The sequence below is a fragment of the Nomascus leucogenys genome, chromosome 4 (genome assembly GCF_006542625.1).
Source record: "Nomascus leucogenys isolate Asia chromosome 4, Asia_NLE_v1, whole genome shotgun sequence".
Classification (NCBI taxonomy): domain Eukaryota; kingdom Metazoa; phylum Chordata; class Mammalia; order Primates; family Hylobatidae; genus Nomascus; species Nomascus leucogenys.
Genome location: NC_044384.1, coordinates 92,844,828 through 92,867,883, shown reverse-complemented (window position 1 = coordinate 92,867,883; position 23,056 = coordinate 92,844,828). Strand labels below are relative to the sequence as shown.

Below are 23,056 nucleotides of genomic sequence, written 5' to 3'. Positions count from 1 at the left end.
GTCCCACGCCCAGGGGTCTTTTCCACAGAAGAACCAATGCCATCAGTCACAGCCACAAATGAGAGTGACCCAGACGTCCATGGAAGGGACACATCACAGGCCAGGCTGCTGCGGAAAGGAAGGGTCCCTGTGACAGTGTGGAGATATCTCCACTTTTCCGTGCATGTGTGATTTGCTTGCATCAAATGCACACCAGGCCAAGGAAGGCCACGCGAAGGGGAACAGACACACTCGCCTACAGGGAGGAGAGCAGACGGGGACAGAAGCACAGGCGAGGAAAATGTGGTCTCTGTGAATTCACCTTGTTTTGTGTTTTGACTCTGGACCATAAAATATTTTATATATCATAGAACAAAATCCCAGTGCTTTGTCTCTTTAAAAATTTTAGACAGGGTCTCACTCTTTCGCCCAGGCTGGAGTGCAGTGGCACGATCTCAGCTCACTGCAACCTCCGCTCCCGGGTTCAAGCGATTCTCCCGCCTCAGCCTTCCGAGTAGCTGGGGTTACAGGCACTCACCACCACACTCGGCTAATTTTTGTATTTTTAGTAGAGATGGGGTTTCACCATGTTGGCCAGGCTGGTCTCGAACTCCTGACCTCAGGTGATCCGCCCACCTTGGCCTCCCACGGTGCTGGCATTCCTGGCGTGAGCCGCTGCACCCAGCCCATTTTGCTCTTTGAATGGTAAGTGCATGTTGGGTGGTTCTGAGTGCTGGATCCCTGAGCAGCCTGTGTGGACAGGGCCCCTTCAGAAAGAAACATATGAATGCACTTGGCCCCTGGAGGTTTCCCGGACCACTCGGTGCAGACCAAACCCAAAGCCTATTGGGGGATAGGGGGTGTGGTCATGGCTTCCCAGGGCTCTGAGGGCCTCTGGGTCCCAGCACGTGGGCTTCTTCCTAGCTCCACCTTTCAACCAGGGAACGGCCTTCCCAACCTCCTGGCATGAGAGTGGCCCCATTCTTGGGCTCAGCCACGTCTCCTGGCTGCCAAAGCACAGGTTCTAGACCCACCGGCTGCAAATGCCCAGGACACCCGGGACGTGGCACCCTGTGCTCCCTCGGCAAATGCGCTGGAACTTCCCATGTGGGCCCCTGGGCCCTGGCCTGCTGGTATCACTGGCCCACTCCCCGTCGCGCCCACTCCCCATCCCCACCTCGGGCCCCTCCCCGCATTCCTGCGAGCCCAGCTGTGCCCTGAGGTACTGTGGTTTCCCAGCAAGCTTGGTGTTCTGTCGCAGGCTTTTAGAGGTGCCATTTCTTCGCTTCGTGTCCAGCACTAACACAGGCTCAGCTGTTTTGGGCAAAAAATATTCACAGAATCACAGAGGTAATGGCTGGAAGTTTGCTGTGGAGTCAACACTGCAGAAAGGCCACATTCAGGTGGAGGCAGAGAACCAGCGGGCATGCCTTGGGGGTTGGGCAGCAGAGAGGGGGCAGACACCCCACCGTGTCCATGGATGCTCCAGCAACGCGTCTGTGCCCGGGCGCGAGGGTGGCTCGGGGTCCGTGCCTGGGTGTGAGGGTGGCTCGGGGTCTCTGGAGTACTGCTCACATTTATGGGCGCTTTGCTCCCTAAGCATGAGCTCATCACTAGGGGCTCAGACTCCTGAGTTGGGGGTGCCACGGTCCCAGTGGGTTCTCTCAGAATGGGGTCGTGTTCCACGCTCACTCCCAGATGGAAATGGCCTGGAAATGAAAAGGCACAACAGAACCACCCAGCGGGGAGAGGGTGCCTGGACGGGAAGAGCAGACCCACGACCACTGCTACTGTTGAGGGAGGAGTAACCGCGACTTCCCTCCTCTAATTCAATCTGGGAAACAAAGGCCAGGCTAGGTCTGAAGGTGTATGGTTCCTAACGAGTGAACTCCGCTTCTGACTGATTCGTTACTCCTGCATATTGTGAATTAAGTTAAAAAACACTCGGGAACAAACATGGTAAACCTTCCCTTAAAGGACTTTATTTCTCTATTTTTATATGGATCATTTATTAAATTAGAAGGCTAAAAAGTAAAAATATGTTTTACAATCAAAGAAAAATCTGGACAATGGACCCCAGTAAAATAATCAGAAGCACACGTTCTGAGACCACTCCTGCCGGCACCCTGCAGGGCAACGCCCAGGGAGCATCTGCAGAGGGGAGAGGAGAGGAGGGGGGAACCTCCGGCAACCTGTCTTCTATCTCCGGAGCCCCGCCTTAGGCTCCAAGATAGCACAGGCAGGCTGTCCTTAGCGACCGCTGCCACGGAGCTGGCGATCGGCCTGCATCTTCAAACCCAGGAGCAGGAGCAGCAGAGGCCTGGCAAGGCCCCGGCTCTCAGACACCAGGGGCCTAAACCCAGCTCCCAAACCCGCTGCAGCCTCCCCTTGTGAGCTGGCGGACAAGCCTGTCCTTCTGAGTCTGACAACCTCATCCACACCTGACACAGGCAGGGGCAGGGGTGGGGGAGGGTGGGGGGTGTGAACCAGCTAATTCTGGGGACCGCTCGGAGGGGCTCAGCAAGCTGCTTCTACAGTAAGCCTTCAAACAGGAAATAAAGCATAAAATGAAGGAAAGAAGAATCTTATTAAAGGCCTTACAAAATGTGATTTGTCTATTAAAAAAATAAAGCGCTCGTGAAAAAGAAAACTAAGAGATGGCAGCAAGCGTGGTCATCGGCAAAGGGTTGCTCTCCCTCCAGCGAGGCCGGCCCCCACTGTGTGGGTCCCTCGGGCCCCCACACGGGCTGCTCAGGGGCTGGCAGCAGGGGCCACGTCCTCTCTAGGAGACACCCACAGAGCCACATGGGCATGCGTGTTGCAGTCTCACTGCACCCCAGCAACGCAAAGGCAGAAACGGTGCTGGTGGCCACACCTGGGTGCCTGGATGCTGAAGCCCCCAGCACAGTGAGGCCTCCAAGTGTGGCTTGTGGTCTGTCCTGGGTTAGAGTTGTTAGTATCACGAAACATATCATCTAGAACGTTCCAGTCCTACCTGACACCTTCATTCCCAATGGAGAAGAAATCTACACAGGCATAACACCAGGCCATCTGAGACAGGGAATCCCAGGGGCCCCTCTGTCATCCCAGTGGTCAGCGTCTGCTGAACAAATACCATGTCTTTCTTCTTCACGGGATCAAAGGCCTTTAGGACCCACGGCTGAAGAAGGCGCCTGCTGCCAGCATGTCCCTCCCCCACGGCCACCACACACTTCAAGTTTACAAAAATAAATATTTATCAACAGTATATTTGACAAAAACCACCCCCAATCGGTGGCAGAAAGCAGTATTTTCTAGCTGGCACTGAAACTTAACCTATTTTTTCGAGGGAGAAAAAGACTAAAATGTAAGCACTCACTTCCTCCTCCTGCATCTTCCACAGAAGACCCACTTGTGGGCATTCTCTCTCTGTCCATATCAGTGGGTTTACATCCGAAGGCTGGGGGCAGACACTTGAACCACAAACACCAGACATGCAGGAGTCTTGATGGCATGCGGATTATTTAAAGTGCATCACTTGTGAGAAGCTTCTCAAATTTCTGACTTTCATAACCAGGTGTCACCTAAAATCTGTCCTGTGAGCCACGATGCTGCACACGGCACCCAGGCAGTCAGAGGTGAGCGAGCGCCTCCCGCCTCAGAAAGCTTTTGTAAAAGCCACACTTGCCAGGCTTTCCTCGCCCACGCTGAACCCAGGTCCCGGGCACAGCAGCTCCCAAGCTGTCAGCAGTTGGCTGGCCGTGCCGCCACACCCTCTCAGAATCATGCACGGTGCTACCTCTATCGCCCCCCACCCCAGCCTTGCAAGGCCTGTTGAGAAGAGAAGCCCCCTGGGAGGACACCCACGGAGCTGGCGCGAGCGCAGCAGGAGACGGACGGCAGCCTCCGGCGGGCGAAGGACCCAGCTTCAGATGCCTGCTGGCTGGCAATCAGGCAGAGCCCGGCCAACCGTGCCAGGCTCCCTTCCTCACGCCAGGTGTGGGTTCATTCTGCCTTCACGCCAGAGTCTGTCACAAGGCTGGCTGGACAGTGGCCAGGTGAGCCAGGCCAGAGGCTGGCCCCACACCATCCATAGGAAGCGGCTCAGCTCACCAGACCCAAGCCCTGGGCAGGGGCCAGGCTCACAGCAAAGCGCATTAGGGCAAGGGCGTGAGTTTTCAGCTGGGAAGTTCTAAAAAAAACCCACAAATCAGTGTGAGGGATTGTGTGTGCCTTAAATCAACAGCTCTATTCCAATTACATCACATCACAAAATGCCATGAATGGAATCAGAAGGCGCTCCACCACCTCCAACACCCTGGCAGAAGCAGCTGCTCTCTATAGCAACAACATTTTCCAGAACGGCATGAGCAGGAGAGACGCACGTCCCAGGGACAGGAGAGCACGCTGAGACCTCCCAACACGAGATGCGAGGGGAGCCCCCGCCCCATCCTGGGCTGCCAGGAACCGAAAACCCACATGCACCCAAGAACAGGTGTGGACGCAGCGGCATAGATGTCCACAGGAGGGGGCGACACGGGTGCTCTTTTACGGGAATCTTGTTGGACAGCATTCCTTGGGGAGCGCCGGGTCGGCGTGTCCAAAGAGCTGGGGCGACATGGCAGTGAGGCAGAGGCTCTACGGCTCCTCCCCCATCTGCAGCAGGGAGTTGATGGCGGCGTCCTTGTTCCCTCGCTGGGCTTCCAGCACGGAGCGGATCACCTCCTGGTCCATGTTGGGGAACATGTCCTGGATGGCTTTCAGGTCCTCCTCGCTACAGCGGGGCTGGGCGTTCACGGCAGCCGGGGGCAGGGCCACGGGCACCATGCCGGGGCTGCAGACAGCGGGCATCCCTGGAAGCAAAGATCAAGTTTGGTAAAAATGTCGGAAGCTTCCAGAAGTACCACACTAGCTCCTGCTGAAGGAAGAAAACAACGCATCCCACCAGCCTCCCTGAGGGAGAGGCCACCTCGGGTCTCAGCAAACACCAGTCCCGCAAGACACCCTGGAAACGCAAACCTCCAAACAGCAACCCCAGGCACAGCCATGGGGCAGGTGGGCAGGGCCCTCTGTGACGCCTCCTTCACTAACTCATCTTCCTTCCGTACAAAAATCAAAGTTTGATCTTTCTTTCAAATCTCACCCGAGTCTGTTTTATAACTAGCAGGCTGGGGGTAGTGTTTTGATCCCTTCAGAACTCGTAAATTTGCACTGCACACGCTTATCTTCACTGACCAGTGGGCTCACAGAGTCCTCTTCATCTGGGGACGGACTACACGGAATGTCACGCCCGCTGATCCAAACACTGCAGGGTCTGAGCCTCTTCCTTTATCAGGCATTCTAGAAGATGCTTTTGCAGCTTGGCAAGTGTCACTAAACTGTGTGCTGGTGGGGAACAATCACCACAGGCACTGAAGACCTCAGCAAAGCTGCAGCCGATGCCCAGAATGACAACCACACACACACATACAAACTACACCAAGTAAATGCTCACAAAACTCAAACAAGTCGGGAAGCAGGTGCGGTGCACAGTGGACCCTCAGTGCACTGGGGCCACTGTCCAGGGTTCCTGGCATCTCCACCCCACAGCTACGCAGGCCCCTCGCCCCGTGTCTGATGCGGCAGGACACACTGAGATGCAATCTATCAAGCAGGAGCTGCACAGCGGTTCAGCCACTGCAGCGCACGCACCCCTGAAGGCACGGTGTGGCCAGACTTAAGACTCGCCTCCCAGCCTGGTGGCTGCTCCCTAAAACCACAAGCAACCCTGAGCACAGGCAGCGAGCGCAGGGCTTGGTGACCAGCGAGGCACAGAGCACAGGCAGTGTACGCGGGGCTTGGCAACCAGCAAGACACAGAGCTCCTCCTGCAGCAGCAGCTGCAGCAGTTCAAGGGCTCACCGCTCACCCGTTCATTCACCTTTAAAAGCACAAATGATCTCCCAGCTAGGCTCACTGGAGCACTAGAGCCCCAATCTTACGATAGGACTTTTGTTCCTTTCTATACTTGGAGGATCCTAAAGGCAGCAGAAGCCACTTCAACCCTGGCCTGAACCAACACCAGCAACAAGGACCTGCAGGGGTGGAAACGGAGCGGACGGGGCTTGCTGCCGAGCCCCCAGCACCTGCTGCAAAGGCCAGGGCTCCTCAGCAAAGAAGGCCGCCGCTTCCCAGCTCCTTCCAGGCCAGGCCAACTCTTCCTCCACACCCACCCTTACCTCCTCCACTTCCCGGCTCCTTCCAGGCCAGGCCAACTCTTCCTCCACACCCACCCCTGCCTCCTCCACTTCTCGGCTCTCTCAGGGCCAGGCCCACCTTTCCTCCACACCCACACCTGCCTCTTGTCCTGGCCACTGGACACCTCACCTCACTGGGGAAGCATCAACCCCACACTGATCAGCCTTTTGGCAATGAGGGAAAATGAACCGAACCATGGCCAGGTGGGGACGTGGCCACCCTCACCACCCTTTCTTCTTCCTCAAACAAGACAAAGGCTCGGGCGCTGCCTGTCCTGGAAGGACCCCTGGGATCCCCGTGGCTTTCTAGGCACCCCGGCCGGCAGGCGGGCAGGAGCTTGGCCATCACCTGTCCCTGCCCATACGGCTCCCCACAGCGTGGCAACAAGAGGAACAGGGCTCGGCCGTCACCTGTCCCTGCCCACACGGCTCCCCACAGTGTGGCAACATGAGGAACGGAGGCATCACACTCCCACTCTCTCCAGCCTTTACCAGTCTGATGGAGAAGGGATGGGAGGAGGGGAATTGCTGCAAAATCGACGACAATGACTGCGATGCAGTGACGTCACGGCCTGGGGTGCCTGAGAAACCTGCTCTGCTGACCATGAGGGGATGCGGTGCTGACTGGCCCTCAAGTGAGTCCCGACAGCACGGCCCCAACACACTCACTCGGGGACCAGGCACCCCCAGGGGAAGAGGTGAGTGCTTCCACAGTGTGGGCTGAGGGCAGTGGCCTGGCTCACTCCCCTCCTTCCTGCAAGGCAGAGGCCGTGTGCCTGGCCTGAGCCTGACCCATCCTGGTTACCAAGCGTGGATGTGCCCATCCAGCCCTCCAAGAACGGTGAGTGTACCGTGTCAGGGCTGCCTGGGGACTTCAGGAGGACAGACCAGGAGCTCTCGGGCCTGGTGGAGCGCAAAGTCCCCAAAACGTGGGCAGAGAGGACGCCATGGGAGCCCGGGGCAGCCCAGACCCCACCTGTAGAGGCCCTGGGAGGAGTGATGGGCGGCTTTGCTGTGTCCCTGCCGTCCGCCGCGCTCAGCCCCACCAGCCACCTGCACCCACGCGGATGGATGTACAGCACAGGACAGGCCCCACCTCACATTCTTCACGCTGCATGAATCTGCTGTCATATCTCGGCAAAATCAAATTCTCTACTGACAAACACAACGGTACCCGGGAAAACCAAAACCTGTCCCTTTTCCATTCAGGAAAAATTGCTCCGAGAAGGCCCTGACCCCAGACCACGCAGCATGGTAACTCCCGGCCGCCGGTGGGCAGGGGAGCATCGGCCCTGCTCAAGCTGAAGGCATGTGGCCCTGGGCCCCAGACGTCTCACACGACAGTGGAAAGACATCCAAAGAGCAGGTGGGGACGACCATCCAGCTCAGAGACTGTTCCGGAACTCCCAAGGCTTGTTGCTGCTTCTCACTCCACAGAGTGTATCACAAACAAGAAAACCTACATGATTCTTTGTTTCAAAGCGACCAAGTTAGCGGGTTAATAAACACAACAGCAGAGAGTTCCATGTGACAGTTTGTCTGGGAAACTTTTAAGCATCAATTCTCATTTTGAATGGAACCATTTTGTATTTTAAATGGCATGCGCTGCTCAGCTGCAAACTCCCCGTTTGCTGGAATTCCACGTGCGAGGGGAAGCAGGCTTGGGCGGTCGGGTGAGCCCTTGGCTGGCCCTCTCTGGAACTCACAGGCGCTGTGAACGCTGGCTGTTCCCTGTTCCCTGGAATTCCACGTGTGAGGAGAAGCATGCCTGGGCCGCTGGGTGAGGCCTTGGCTGGCCCTCTCTGGAACTCACAAGTGCTGTGAACGCTGGCTGTTCCCGTGCATGGTGCCACTGCGTGCACGTTCTCTATGGACCTCCCTCTTGTCCATCCCAGCAGCAGGCATCCACCTGCATGTTTAGCTTTGCTTTCATACTTTGTGGACAGGCATTCATGTCACAGTCTGGTCGGCTCCACAGAAACCAGTGGAGGTTGTGCCCACAGAGACGCAGGCCAGGATGACGGGAGGGATTGCGCCGGTGAGGATGTAGGGGCAGCAGAGAAAAGTACTCCAGGCCCGTGTGAAATGGAGGCACACAAGGGAACAGATGGAAACAGCGTCAATTGGCAGCTGCAGCCACAGTGAGCGCAGAATGAGCTGATGCACACCCTGATGCTGCCTGTCCAGGGCCGGGCTGGGGAGGTGCTGGACACCCGACTTTCCACGCCGATTATCCTCCCACCACCAGGCAGAAGGAGGTGGAAAGCAACAGGAGGAGGGAAAGCGAGGAGGGCCCCAGAGGACAGCGGCCGGCACCACCTTCCACCTCAGCGCCTGTCAGTCTCGTGGGGACCCTCAGGGCAGACCCCTGGCAGTGGCTGCAGCCCGAGTGCCCCTCTGTGCCAGGGACAGCTGGAGGGACAGTGCAGGCAGGGCTGAGGCCCAGTGGCGCCCACGCTGGTCTCTCATGCACGAAGAATGCATGGAAAATTGAGCAGTTGGCTGCTGTTGCCAGCCTGGCGGTCTCTGTCCACTCTGCAGCTCCGTGGAAGAGAACGTGCTTCATGAGGCCACGCGGTCTCCAGATGCTTCACGCCTAGATGTTTCCTTAAAATTGAGGCTAAAAACCCCCCTATAACCACATGATGCCTACCACTAATTATTTGAAATCTGTAAAGTATCTAACTTGGTAATCAAAATAATATTTTGTTTTAAAAAAATCAAAACTTAAACTGTTCTCTTCGGGCCATGATCGTGGCATAAAAGCTTTAATAATCAAGCTGTGCTTTGTGTCCCAGCCTCCCTTCCTCACTGTTGTGGTCACACTTTATTTTTGTGAAGGAGACGGTCTGACCTCAGCGCCCCCGGCTTCTGAGTTGCTTTGTGGGGGACTCTGGTTTTTCACTGAGGAAAGTGGACGGTCCTTGTGGACTCAGCCAGCGTTCAGCCCTCAGTCTCCAGCTTGCACTCTCCATAGAGGTGGCAGCTGGGCTCAGACACCACGGGAGGCTCTCGGGGCCTCACTGTGCACAGTGAGCCCGAGACCTGCACCCTGTGCAGGGGTCTCTAGGCAGTGCTCAGCAGGCGACAGCTGCATGAACAAGTGGCTGAAGGGGCTGGTGAGAAGCAGGGCCCTGAGAAGCCGGGCTCTCCTTTCCTGGCCTGCTCCGGCAGCCCTGTCTCACCAGAGGGCTTGGCCAGGCCATTGTGCATGCACACAGGCCCGAAGCCACGCAGCCAGCACCGCACAGCCAGGCAGAGCACGCGGCACAGGCTTCTGCACTATGTGAGTCATAAACAGTTGAAGCTGTGGGCGACACACATGCTCTGGCCAAGATGCACTTTGAGATTCCACTTCTGAGAAGAAAACCCTGGTGTGAATCCACCGTGCTTGCCCAGTCAGCCCAAGACGCCCTGAGCACGCAGCCGCCAGCCTCTCCAAGTCTCCGCAGACTTCACCCTTCGGATGACAGTGGCTGCCGGAAGGATGGGCTGTGATCACAGGTACTCAGAGGAAAATTAGGGCATCGGCTTCCAGTGAAGAAGGGTGCCTTATTCACACTCTACAGTACTGTTAGGATAATTAAAAAATACTTCAAAGGCTCCTAAAAGCAATGCTCTCCTAATGGGAACCAGGACTCCTGGGAGAAACAGCTAACGCCAGGGCTAAGGCCGGAAATGCAGACAGCCTGGGGCTTCCTGCAGTGCCAGGAAGCAGGGAGGGGCCCAGGGAAGGATCGGAGGAGGCCAAGGAACAAAGATCTCGCCTGAGGGGGCTCCCTCTGGCCAATCTGGAATAATTTGAGTGAAAAAATAACATTCGTAAGGGATTCTGACCCAAGGAAAAAAATAGCAAATTGTTTAGGAGAAATACCTAATGTTAAATGACGAGTTAATGGGTGCAGCACACCACAGTGGCACATGGATACATATGTAACAAACCTGCAAGTTGTGCACATGTACCCTAGAACTTAAAGTATAATTAAAATAAATAAATAAATAAAACAGGAAATTGTTTAGAAATATCTAATGTTAAATGACGAGTTAATGGGTGCAGCACACCAACATGGCACATGGATACATATGTAACAAACCTGCACGTTGTGCACATGTACCCTAGAACTTAAAGTATAATTAAAATAAATAAATAAAATAAAATAGGAAATTGTAAATCCACATTGCTGGGGAAGTCAGATAAACTCAGGGGCTGACAAGGGCGGGATCTTCACGTGGTCCTGGGGTGCCTCCCACACAGGACATATTTTAGTTCCCAGGGAGCAGCCAGGCAGAGCCCGCCGTGAGGGGTGAGCAAGTCACACCACTAGCCCTGCGCTGGGTAAACCTGCGCTGGGTGGAATCTGCGGTGGTGGAATCTGCCTGGGTAAAATGCGGGGGCCCTGCCAGCAGCCCCCAGGAAACTCAGCCCTACCCTGCAAGGCTACGTCAGCAGCCCCACCAGGTCCCTGACCAGAGCACACCCTAGGAGCAAGATGGGGACCCCTCCAGGCCAAGGGAGGCAAGGCCATGGAGGGCCAGTGACCCCGGCCTGGATGCTGTGGACTCAGATGGGCTCCAAGCAGGGGACAGCCCCAACGCGTCAGTGTCAGCTTCATCTAGATGGCCGTCCTGTGCCAGGGACGCCCCTGCTTATGGGAAACGCATGCCTGGGCATGGGGCTGGGGGCTCCAGTGGGGCATCAGATGGACGAGTCCTCACAGGCTCTGGCAGATGTTCCTGCATCTCCTTGGGAACTTTTCTATGAAGTGTGGGGCTGTTTCAAAATTTACAATGTCTATCAAAAGAAAATTTCAAAGTTTGTCTAGCCTTTCCTAAAATAAACCTTTTAGAGCAAACTTGAAAGGCATCTACAAAGAGAATTAGGGATAGGAACCAGAAAGAGGTAAGTCAATCAGTGTTATCTGTCATCTGAATGCTCTTTCAGCCAGATACACCCTGGTGCTGTAACCAGTTGATGGAACTGCACCCCCTAAAAAGACAGGCCGAGTCCTAACCCCAGCCTGCGTGGGGGGTCTTAGACAGAGTCTCTGCAGATGTGAGCAGGTGAGGACGAGGGCATGCTAGGGTGGGTGGGCCCTCGATCCACAGACGGGGGTCCTCACAGGAGGAGGAGGAGACAGCCACAGAGCGCCCGGCCCAGAAGCTGGAGGAGACAAGGAGGATCCTCCCCACAGCCTTGGCGAGTGAGTGGCCCTGCCTACCGGGGCTTGGACTTCCAGCCTCAGGAAGCTGGAGGGCCTGGGTCTCTGTTCTTTGATGTTGCCCATCTGCCTCCAACTCAGGACAACCAGACGGAACTTCACCAGCCCCATGAACTGCACACCACAGAAGGCACTCCGACCCCACGACGGCGGCTCTGGGCTGTCCCAGTTACAAACCAGAACCCCCCGGGAGCCACTCTGTGGGGCACCCAGGGTGCATCAGGGCCCCCAGGGCAGCAGAGCTCCCCTGGCCAGGCTCCAGGCTCAGGAACAGCTGCGGGGCTCCCATGCTCGCCCCCATTTCTCTGCCAAGGTGATGGCTCTTCCGCTTACCCAGATGCCCACCCTCCTCTAACTCTGAACGCCTCAAGGCTGCTTCTGTGTTCCTGGCTCACCTCTGGTCACTTCCTATGAAGCATTCTTTCCTTGGTGACGGGGCGCAGGTGCTGCCTCTGCTGAGCTGGTGGTTTTCTTTTTTTTGTTGAGATGGAGTCTCGTTCTGTCACCCAGGCTGGAGTGCAATGGCGCAATCTTGGCTCACTGCAAGCTCCACCTCCCAGGTTCACACCATTCTCCTGCCTCAGCCTCCCGAGCAGCTGGGACTACAGGCGCCCACCACCACGCCCGGCTAATTTGTTTGTATTTTTAGTAGAGATGGGGTTTCACCGTGTTGGCCAGGATGGTCTTGATCTCCTGACCTCATGATCCGCCCACCTCGGCCTCCCAAAGTGCTGGGATTATAGGCATGAGCCACCGCGCCCGGCCCCGGGCTGATGGTTTTCTAAGACACTGGACACCACAGAGGCCCTGCTCAGACATAGGCTCTGCTCTTTGCTCTGGAGAAAGGCAGCCCTGGCACCTGCGCAGGCGGCTTTACATGGAAACAGAGTCTGTAATGTGAGCAAGTGAGGGCGAGGCCATGCTGTTCTCACAAGCAGTTTTGTCAGAGAATGTCCTGAACACCAGTGGACAGCCCAGAGTCTCCCAGCGCCGTCTCCTCCTTCCCATCATCAGGCTGGGTTTCAGGCCACATCAGGTGGGTCTAGGGCGAGGTCCCGACTCCCAAGGTGGCCTTTCTGCATCTGTGCGAGATGCTGGCGGGACTGGGGTTCTGACCAGGCCTCTCCACTCCAGCTAGGCTAGACACCAGCACGAGCCTCACAGCACTCTCCCCTGCCAGCAGCTCTGTCCCGCCCCAACCCCAAAGCAGCCCCTGAGCACAAGCAGCCCCAAGACCCTCCCCTAACACCACCTCCCCCAACACCACCTCCCCCAACACCACCACGCATCCCCAGTGCCCTGCCCGCAACTTGGCCACTTCCATGGCCTGGGCCTCTGGCCTCCACCCCTCCGTGCAGAGGGACCAGTGTTCTGCCTGGACACCAGCTCCCCGGAACGAGACAGAGGCTACCTCAGGAGGAGAACCAGGGGAGCATCTCCTCTCCGAGGCTACGGTCTCCTCTCCTGCTAAAGACGGCTGGGCCCGTCCATGGTGGGGGCCGGCCTTGCACCAGCTGCTGCAACAGCCACAGCTGGACTGAAAACGCAACAGCATGAAAAAGCGACATCCCAGCTTGGTGTTGCTGCAGCCACAGGCTGCTCACTCATAACAGTGACACACGACAACGGACCCAACGGTGCAGTAGAGAGCACGCGTCACCCGACAGGAGCGTGAGGTTCGGACACAACGGGGCAGTGCAGGGCACGCGTCACCCGACGGGTGTGAGGTTTGGACACAACGGCGCAGTGCAGAGCATGCATCACCTGACAGGGACGTGAGGTTCTCCTGCACAGAGCTGGGCACAACGGGGTTTCAAAGTCACATTTCCACATCTCTGAAAATTTCAACTCACCTCATTTCTGCCAACAATTAGAAAAAAAAAAAAATTCTATTTTCTAGATATGCAAACAAAATTCCAACATAACCCTTGGCTCCCTGGCCTGAAAGGATCTGCGTGCAGTCGGCATGTCTGCAGGATTCTAGAATGGATGACGTCCCCACCCCGGCGCTCTAAGCCCCGTTCCCTCCTCCTGCACCTGCCCTAGGCCCTGGGGTTTCTACCAGGGGAGAGGCACCTGGGGAGGGGGCACACGCACCTGTGATGGGCACGTAGCCGACGCCCTGCTGGTACACCGTTGGCATCAGGACCACGGGCTGGGGTGGCATCACCATGGCAGCTGGCAGCAGCTGAAATGCAGCGAGGATGGTCCCGGGGTCAAGGAGGAACATCCACCCATCAGAACCTCGGGAATCGCCCTCCCCACGATCGCCCTCCCCACGGCAGCCCAGAATCGCCCTCCCCACACCAGCCCTGAGAGCAGATATGAGCCCTGAGGGCACAGGGGACGCCGCGCCCCGCTCCCACCCCCGCACCACCTCCTAAAATCCAGGAGGTGACATGGCTCGGGCTTACAGACCCCCCTCTCACTGAGATGTGACCGAGAGAGGATGGTAACAGGAGGGACATCCCAGTGTAGGTGTCGAGTCGGCCTGGGGGGAACCACACTGCACTGCTGTGGTGTCTGAGTTTGAAAGTGTCAACTTCACGTAAGTCACTGCACTGCTGTCAACTCTGAGTTCAAAACTGTCCACTGCGGATAAGTCACTGCACTGCTGCTCTCAGTTTAGTTCAAAACTGTCAACTGCGGGTAAGTCACTGCACTGCTGTCGTCTCTGAGTTTAAAACTGTCAACTGCGGGTAAGTCACTGCACTGCTGCTGTCTCTCAGTTTAGTTCAAAACTGTCAACTGCGGGTAAGTCACTGCACTGCTGTCGTCTCTGAGTTTAAAACTGTCAACTGCAGATAAGTCACTGCACTGCTGTTGTCTCTGAGTTCAAAACTGTCAACTGCAGATAAGTCACTGCACCGCTGCTGCCTCTGAGTTCAAAACTGTCAACTGCAGATAAGTCACTGCACTGCTGTCTCCTCTGAGTTCAAAACTGTCAACTGCGGATAAGTCACTGCACTGCTGTCTCCTCTGAGTTCAAAACTGTCAACTGCGGATAAGTCACTGCACCGCTGCCACCTCTGAGTTCAAAACTGTCAACTGCGGATAAGTCACTGCACTGCTGTCTCCTCTGAGTTCAAAACTGTCAACTGCAGGTAAAGTCACTGGAGCATCATGATGGTTCTGTGTTTGTATGAAAGCGTCTGTTAAAGATGTGTCATGAGACATTTACACATGGTCACTCACGGCCGGGACATGCTTTAAAATATCCCAGCGTTAACGAAAAGGGGGTGGGAGGAGCCAAGATAGCCCAGAAAAGCAGCTCCCTGCTGCACCCTCTCTGCTGTCACATCTGCCTGGCATTTCCCACAGCATCATTTTTCAGCAACAACAACCTAAAAAATCCCGTGGTTGATAATACAGACGAGAGAGCAGGAGCTCTGCACGTCCTGGAGCCTCTAACTGGCCCTCCTGACACCCCCAGGAGCTGCAGGTGCCCTGAGGATGGAGACAGCTGGGAGCCAGGGCGCTGACGTGCTGGCCCCACAGCCAGGCCTCGACTTCCTGACCCCGAGCACAGCAGCCCCCAGGCTTCCCCCACATCTCCAGGCATGCCCTGCCACACCCCAGCCAGTGCCTGCCCTGTGGGGAGGAGCCTGGTGTCCTGCAGGCCCCAGGGCTGTATCTCAGACCCTGGAGGGCTGCTCAGCTGGACCCTAAGGGAAGAGCTTGGAAGTGCTGTGGTGGGCCTCCAAGGACACAGGGGCCTACAGTGGAGACCACCACAAAGGGTGGGCCCATCTTAGGAACACAAACAACCCCGATGCTGTTTCTCCAGACAGACAACATGGGCAGGAGCAGTGGGCGGGGCAGCCCCTCTCCGCCACCAAACCACCCAGGGCTCCTGCCCTCTGTCCTCAGAACGTGAGCCCTGCTGTTTTACGGGCTCAGTGCCCACAGGAAAGAGACGAGGGTGTCTGCGGGGCGGCACAGTCCCGACGTACTCCAACATACCCCGATGCGCCCCGCCCCGCCCAGGCCCGCAGCTCACCGCATAGGACATGACGAGGTTGATCATGCCCTCCTTGTCGTCCCCCTGCCTCCCACTCAGGCTGTACCACTTGTCCTCCACCTTGCCCTGTCTCAGGGACTCCGGGATGGTGATGTGGGTCCAGGCAATGCGGTCGTCCATGGAGAAGGCTCTCTGGGGGAGACAAGAGGGAGAGGCCCCTGGCATCAGGGAAGGGGCCGCCCTGCCCCTGAGGCCGCACCATCGTGGGCCTGCCTCGAGTCCCTGTCTCATCTGTGGAACAGGGCTCCCACCTGCACCAGCACCCCATCGATGAGACCCCTCGGGCAGCGCAGGCTTCACGATCGTTTATCAGCCTCCGTAGGGGGCTTCTCCTTCCCTCTCTCCACCAGGATGGGCCAGGGCCAGGGCCAGGTCTGGGACTGGGGAAAGCGAGGGCCCTGGGCTGCTGTCCTCCTCCGGTTCCGCTTCAGGGACACTGGCTGCTCCTCCCCAGCCCTCGGGGCCCCATCCTTGCTCCACCAGCTGCCATCTCTCAAGCCCCAGAGCAGTCGGGGTGCAGACTGGAAAGGACATGGGGTCTGCCTCCCACAGCTCACTCTGCACTTCCCATGCGCTCTCTACTCTTCTGAGGGCCAGGGAGGGGAAAGCAGGTAGGGACGGGGAGAGAAAAGCCGGGAGGAAAAGGCAGGGCCCAGGCAGGGAGGGCTGGCCGTCTGCTGGCCTGACTGCCCCACAATGATCCCCGGCCCCCACCCAGGCTCTAGGCTCACAATGCCACAGGTGCGAGGTGCCGGTACCACACTGAGCAGCAGCCTTGCCACATCCCCTCTGACCTTCTGACTCTGCTTCAGAGGCGCTGCACGTGCAGCCACAGATGGGACTCAGGACCCTCAAGGGTCATGGCCGCTCGCACCACCAAGAACAGCTTTCCCACCCGGCAGGCAGCCGCACTCGGTGGAAATCCCACCTGCTGGTGAGCAGCCAGACCCTGTGCGCCCAGTGGAGGGGACACGTGCACGCTCTGTCCCTGGTCATGCTTGTCACTGGGGATGTTTCCAGATGTAAGGGTGTTCAAGGAGCTGGAAACAATCTCTTTTTAACATTCCTTGGGGAGAGCAGGACCCTGTCATGCACCCAATGAAACACCAGGTGGGGAGCCATGCCTCGAAGCCAGCCAGGAACGTGGCTGTGTCGGCAGGCGTGTTCCCACAGCAGCCATGCTCAGCCACGTGCAGCCTCCATAATAGCTGGCACGTCCCTCTCACCTCATCGAAGATCTCAAGATAGAACGAGTCCACGCCTGGGGGCACCGTGCAGTGGATGACCTTATTCCAGCGGGGATTCTTGGCGCCATTGTGTGCCGTGGGCGTCTCGTACACCGCATAGCCCAGGCGCAGTCGGCAGTAGGGGTCCATGCGGGTCATGCCGTAATTCTTGGCCAACTTTGCCTGGAATGAAGCGAATGTCAGGAAAAGGAGGTGCCAACCATCAGGAGAGGGTGGGTTCTCTAGGCCGTCTGCCTCCCTGAACCCTTCCATGAGGCCTTTCCCTAACATATAGACTACAGCCACTCAGAGTCGCCTGAACACGGCTGTGACCTGCTTCCCAGGAGGCCAGGAGCAAGAAGAGTGAGCCACATATGATCGTGCAATTCTGAGACAAAGCACATGGCTCATCCTTGACAGCAGAAACCTGCAACGCTCACAGACACAGCTGAGACCGCCACTCAGCCACCGTAAAGGGTGCGCTCTCTAATGCCCTCCTCAGAAGCGGCTGAGGAGGGAAAGAGGAGGAGGTCCCGGGACAGAGCTGAGAGCCAGAGCACGACAGGGAGTGTGAACCTGCCCCTGGAGCATGATGACCCGGGAGAGGTGCATCATTGCTCTAGGTGGGTGTGAGGACACCTACTGCGCGTAATTCAGACACCACGTGGCTGCTTTCCTCCCTCATGAAGGCAGCAGCCCTGCCTGTGCTATCGGAGTACGTGGGGTTTTGGGGACAGGAACTTGTCTTTCTTGTGTCTCCCAATCACAAGGAGCCACATCACATGTAGACCATGAGATCCGACTTCAGGCCAGGCGCTCGGCTGGGCAGAGACAGTTGAGGTCCTCGGGGTGGAGTGAACGTGTGTTACAGGGAATGAATATTCAGAATAAGACAGAAGACTGGCAAGTAAGACAATTGTTCAGCAAACAAACTCAACGTGGATGGCAGGTTCAAATATAAAACCTAAAACTGTAAAACCTTTACAAGAAAAAATCAGGAGAAAAGCCCTCGTGAGCTGGGTTGTTGGGTTCAGCCCTGCAGCTCCGGCTGCCTATAAAGCATCCTGCCTGGAACGCGGACGGCCTCCCTGCGCCGCAGCCACCTGCTCTCCTGCGGCCAACCCGGCTCACCCCCAGGAGCTGGTGATAGAGACCCCGGGAGCCATCCCGGCCCTCCCACCCACATGGAGCCCACCAGTTCCTCCTTCACAGTGGAACAGAGTCCAGACACTGCCCCCTGACCCCCTCTGAGGGCATGGCCGCCCTGTCCTTACCAACCCCCCTGAGAGTACCGCCACCCTGTCCTCATCACCCGCCCCGAGGGCACGGCTGCCCCATCCTCACTGATGCCCCTCTGAGGGCACAGCCACCCCGTCCTCACTGAACCCTCTCTGAGGGCACCGCCGCCCTATCCTCACCGCCCCCAAGGGCATGGCCGCCCCGTCCTCACCGCCCCCGAGGGCACGGCCGCCCCGTCCTCACTGACCCACCTCTGAGGGCACGGCCGTCCCGTCCTCACTGACCCACCTCTGAGGGCACGGCCGCCCCGTCCTCGCCATCCCTCGCTGCACAGCTGAACTCTCCCCTCCTGTGCTCACATCTCTGGACTGCCAGGTCCTCTGTTTTCTATTCTCGTCCACATGTAAGTTCCCTCCTTTCACTTCTAACCAAAGCTGTGGCCGGTCCTTTTATGTCAAAACTGCCCCATTCTTGGGTCCTTAATTTTAGTGTGTTTCTTGGGTGGCCAGAGCGTACTCCGGAATACTATGGAGTGACAGTTTTCCAGAAGCTCCTGGGCGACAGGCATGCTCAGCTTCTAACAGCTTCTGATTCCCTTCTGCTGCACACCCACAGATCTGCTAGATCAGCTCTTACACTCGAAACTCTGCCCCTCTAAACTCCTTAGAAATTGCCCTATTTTCTAGAAAGTATGTAGCAGGAAAGTCTGAGACCAGCATGATTTTCCAAAGCTTTCAGGTAACTGTGCTATTTCTGCCTAGCTGCTGTGACTTTTTTTTTTATTAATAACTTTAAAGGCTTTGAGCAAAGCCAGCTTTCTGGGTGGCACATGGGACTCCCCTGCCAGCGTCCCCGTGCCCATCACCGATGCCTGCACACACTGGATCCTGCCCGCTTCTGCTACACTCGGCCTCATCCTGTCATTCCTGTCTCCTCCCACTGCCCTCTGCACTGTGGCTAGAAAACTCTAGGAGGAGCGTCCTGTAACATCAACTGCTCTGCTGAAGTGACCTCCTCGATGTTTACAGAAGCATCTGCCCATTCACGATGACTGCCCACAACCACATGCTGTTCTGGTGCAGCAGACACTGTGGACACCATGGGGACACACAGGCACCGCTGCCTCCCCGGCAACGGGCAAGAGACGCGCGTCAGAGAGCAGACACTGTGGGGACACACAGGCATGGCTGCTTTCCCCGCAACAGGCAAGAGATGCGCGGCAGACACACGGTGCAGCAGACGGCACTACCACTGCAGGGAGTGACCAGCTAGGAGGACTGAGTGTGTGGGCTGTAGGATCTGGAGGAAGAGCTGCAGGAAGCAGGAGGAGAACAGCCAGGGAACAGGAAGGTCAGGAGTGATTAGGGTGAGGCAAAACATGGGCTCCAGCTTGAGAAGGCTCGGCAGGACAGTGCCCATGAGAAAGGCCCGCGCAGGACGTGACCTGCTCTGGCCACACTCCAGTGGCTGCGCAGAGGCAGTGGGTGGGAGCAGGGGGCTCCACGCCTGGACAGGCTGAAGGTGGCACCTGTGCCGAGGGTCAGGCCTGAAGGGCAAGAGGCAGAGATGAACCGTGGAGCACCAGGGCTTTGGGCCTCAGCTTCCGGAATGTGGGGCAGCCACCTGCAGACACGGGGGGAAAGGCCAGCAGGGTGGCCCGAGAGCTCCACCTTGGGCACATGGAGTCCGGAGTGCCCACAGAACACCGGGGGAGGCCATGTGGCCATGGTCCGTACCTAGGAATCTGGGGCGGGGCTGAGTGGTCGGCTCAGGCCGGGGCCAGCACATAGGTGTTTAGACCCACAGGGATGCAGAAGTCACTGGGGTGTGTGGGCAGAAAGGGGAGGAGGGCTGAGGACCAGACCATTGGGGCCCCAGGAGACAATGAGGGGAAGCAGCCAGGGGAGGCAAACAGGGAACCACATGTGTGGCCGCCCAGAAGCCAAGAGAAGCAGGAAGCAGGGGCTGAGCTACGTGGCCCAGTGAGGAGGCAGGAATGTTTCCCAGCACTGGAGCCGCACCACAGAAGGCTGGGTGAGCTCGCGTGGAGGAAACGGGCTGCCTGCAGTGGGCTCCAGGGCGCGGGAGAGGACCAAGGCGGGCCGGAGGCGTGGGCAATGCCAGGGCCACCTCCAAGGCCCAGCCAGCTCTGGAGCTTGAACTGTGTGAGGTGGAGTGCCCTGCGGTCACCAGGCCCTGCCAGGAGGTGGCGGCTGAGGACGGGTGATGGCACTGGCTGGCCTGGTGGCAGCTGGCGCAGGAATACATGGGCTTACAGGAGTTCACTGGGTGGACAGAGGGATCGGCCACACCAGCACAGAAACAGCTGCACAAGCAAGGGTCTAAGACGCTGCGAGGAAGGGATGACGGCGCCGCTGTGCTCACCACACCATGAAGCCCCTGAAACCAAGTCTTATTTGTGAGGTCCACAGCGACTCTTCTGCCTGCTATATTTGTGCATTTCTACAAAAGCCTGTGTGGCTCACAATGTGTTTCCTTTTCCTGCGGTCTTACAGAAGGTTTTCGTGTGATCAAAATCGGCGTTCAATCTGCCGATTTTGGTTTTCACTTGAAAGACCACTAAGCGACCACGGGCCAGCCCCAAGGCTGACCGAGGGCTGCTCTGTGGGGAGGGGAGGGTGCAGGCACCGGCACTGGGGCCAACGGGAAGCCACTCACGCAGCACACGCCGGGTGGCGGGGGTTGGCGGGGGGGGGGCGGCTGCATCTCCTCTAGCTGCCAGCAGGGGTCCAGGAGACGTCCTTGGGCGTACTTAGGCCTGGTAGAAGAGCCAGGCCCTACACGGAGCAGACGCCCACCTATACCCACTACTTATTACTTGAGTTATGTTTGGTAGAACCTGGGGTCAATGCGAATATCTTTCACACAGATCGTCTTCAACATCACACACGTTTTCAGGAAAAGTGGGAATCAGAAGTTCTGTTTGCCCGCTTAGGAAATGCAGTATAAACGCCGAAATCCTCAATCCCACCCCACCTGAGCGCACCAGCCCCAGGCAGGCAGGAGGGTGCCCCAAGGCCCACCTGTACCACCGTGATGTTCAGTCGGCCCACGGTGCCCACTGCGCCTCCGTACTGCAGCTGCTGGGCCGCCTGGGCGTCCAGCTGGACCTGCCGCTGCTGCTGTGTGGGCGTGATGCGGAGGAAGTCTTGCGGGAGCTCACCGATGTACACCTGCGGGGCCAGGGACCAGAGAGACCAGTGAGTCAGGGCGGGGACACAAAGCAGCCCGACAGCAGCTGCCCCAGCATTCCCACGGCCCCGCCCCCACCCATGTCCTAATCAAGTCCTGGACTGTGCTCAGCCTCAGTTTCCTCATCTCTAAACCGAGGGGTCAAGGATGTCCAGCCTGTGGCCTGGCCCCCAGCGGTACAGGTGCAGCCCTCACTCAGGAGATCCCCAAATGCAGGTTTCTGCCGCTAAAAACGGGCTCCCGTCCTCAAAGCCTGCTCAGGTGGGTTTTCAGGTCATTTTAAAGGGTCTCCCTTGCACCATGTGTGCCCATGGCTCTTTCACCTTGTCCACAGCTAAAGGCAGGGCCACTGAACTGCAGGTCACTTGGTCAAACAAATGAATGAGACAAAAGCTGAGCCTCAAGTCTAAAGTGATTTGGAAAACCCTCTGCTGATTTACTTCAAATGTTTCCACGTGAAACAGCTGAAATTCAGAAGTATCCTACAAGAACACAGGAAGTAAATCGATTCCAAACAACCAAGAAAGACCTCCCCACTCTGCATCCTGTGTCTCCTCGACCCTCTGTCCACCGCTGCCACCCCTGAGGGGAAGAGAGAGGACGGGCCCAGGCAGGACAATGCCATTCCGAAACCACCCGCACACCTGCAGCGGCCGAAGGGGGCTGGGTTAAGAACCACGCTCCACAGGTGAAAGGTGGCTGATGAGGCCCTGAGGGTGGGCCTGGTTGCTGGTGGAGTGGGGTGGAGGCCTGGTTGCTGGTGGAGTGGGGTGGAGGCCTGGTTGCTGGTGGAGTGGGGTGGAGGCCTGGTTGCTGGTGGAGTGGGGTGGAGGCCCAGCCATCTGCAGGGGCCCCGGCCAGTGCCAGTGCCCTGCGCAGCTGTTCTCAGGAAATACCAAGTGGAAACCTGGAACCCTGGGTGTGTCGGACGTGAGCATAGGCAGGGTGCACGTGCTGAGGCTGCCAGAACTCCTCTGCCGTGCAGACCAGAAACCCGTACCTGCCTGTGCCATAGACTCCCAATGACATGGAGCCAGGCAGAGCTCCAGGAGGTTCTGAGTTAAGCCCTGCACGTGCTGTGCTCTGGCTGCCTGGCACTTCAAAGGACCCCGAGAGGGTCTAGCTCCTCACCCGTGTCCCCATCTAAGGCCTGGAGAGCACAAGCAGTCAGCGCTCCACGACCAACAGGAGCAAACAGAAGGGACCCGGACGATCCAGGCACCGCTTCGAGCGGTTACAGACTCAGGACCCCCCAGTCCGGGAAGCTCTCTGCAGGCTGCACCCCAACCTGAGCAGCCAGCACGGTGTGTGCTCAACCTCTCTTCTCTAAAAAGCAAAACACATTTTGTGCCTTTCCCCACACTTTACCCCGTTTTTGACCGGGACACGTCACGAGTGACCTTTGCCCTGTGAGAGAAGCCGTCCTGTGAGAACAGCAGAGCACCCCAGCTTCACCTCCGGAGGGTGTGGCACAGGCCAGGGCCCAGAGGGACCCCCTGCGCCCTTATGGACAATTGAGGAGGGTGCAGAGGTGCCTGAGGGGAGTGGGCCCATGCCAGGAGTCCCAGGCCAGCCTCCCCCAGGCAGCCTCTCTCGAGGCGCTGTACAGCTCACCAGCAAGCTCTGGCTCAGGAGGGCGCTGAGAGGCCCCATGGCACGAGATGCTAAGCACCTGTTCCTGTTGGCACACATGAAACACTGGGGTACAGAAGGCCAGGGCCCTTTGCCTGCCTCCCAGAAGGATTCACAGCCCAGAGCTCTCTCCCCGGGGGACACCTGGCCACACAGGAGGCGCTTCCCTGCCAACCCCACAGGGCCCTGGCACAGCCCATGCCAGCAGGCTCTATCACTAGCTCTGTCTGCTCACTAGGAATGGGTTATCTTGCAGAAACAGACTCGTGCTAACCAAGTTCTCGGGATTAACATACACAGGCCAAATTCCTGT

The 23,056-nt window shown here is 57.6% G+C and overlaps 1 protein-coding gene across 3 annotated transcripts in view; it reads right to left on the bottom strand.

Annotated features, from left to right (window-relative positions):
• Positions 1-1,939: 1,939 nt before the first annotated feature.
• The window catches only part of TOLLIP (toll interacting protein), a 32,294-nt gene continuing 11,177 nt past the window's right edge, over positions 1,940-23,056 (bottom strand). The window contains exons 2-6 of one of the 3 annotated variants that reach the window (XM_003281331.3): positions 20,943-21,092; positions 16,660-16,842; positions 15,413-15,565; positions 13,510-13,600; positions 1,940-4,811 (exon numbers count right to left, since the gene is read on the bottom strand). In XM_003281331.3, coding sequence (XP_003281379.1) covers positions 4,597-4,811; positions 13,510-13,600; positions 15,413-15,565; positions 16,660-16,842; positions 20,943-21,092 — 792 coding nt within the window. In that variant the 3' untranslated portion in view covers positions 1,940-4,596. The remainder of the gene's footprint in view (positions 4,812-13,509; positions 13,601-15,412; positions 15,566-16,659; positions 16,843-20,942; positions 21,093-23,056) is intronic. The other 2 variants (XM_030811522.1, XM_004087871.3) reach the window with 2 other exon arrangements.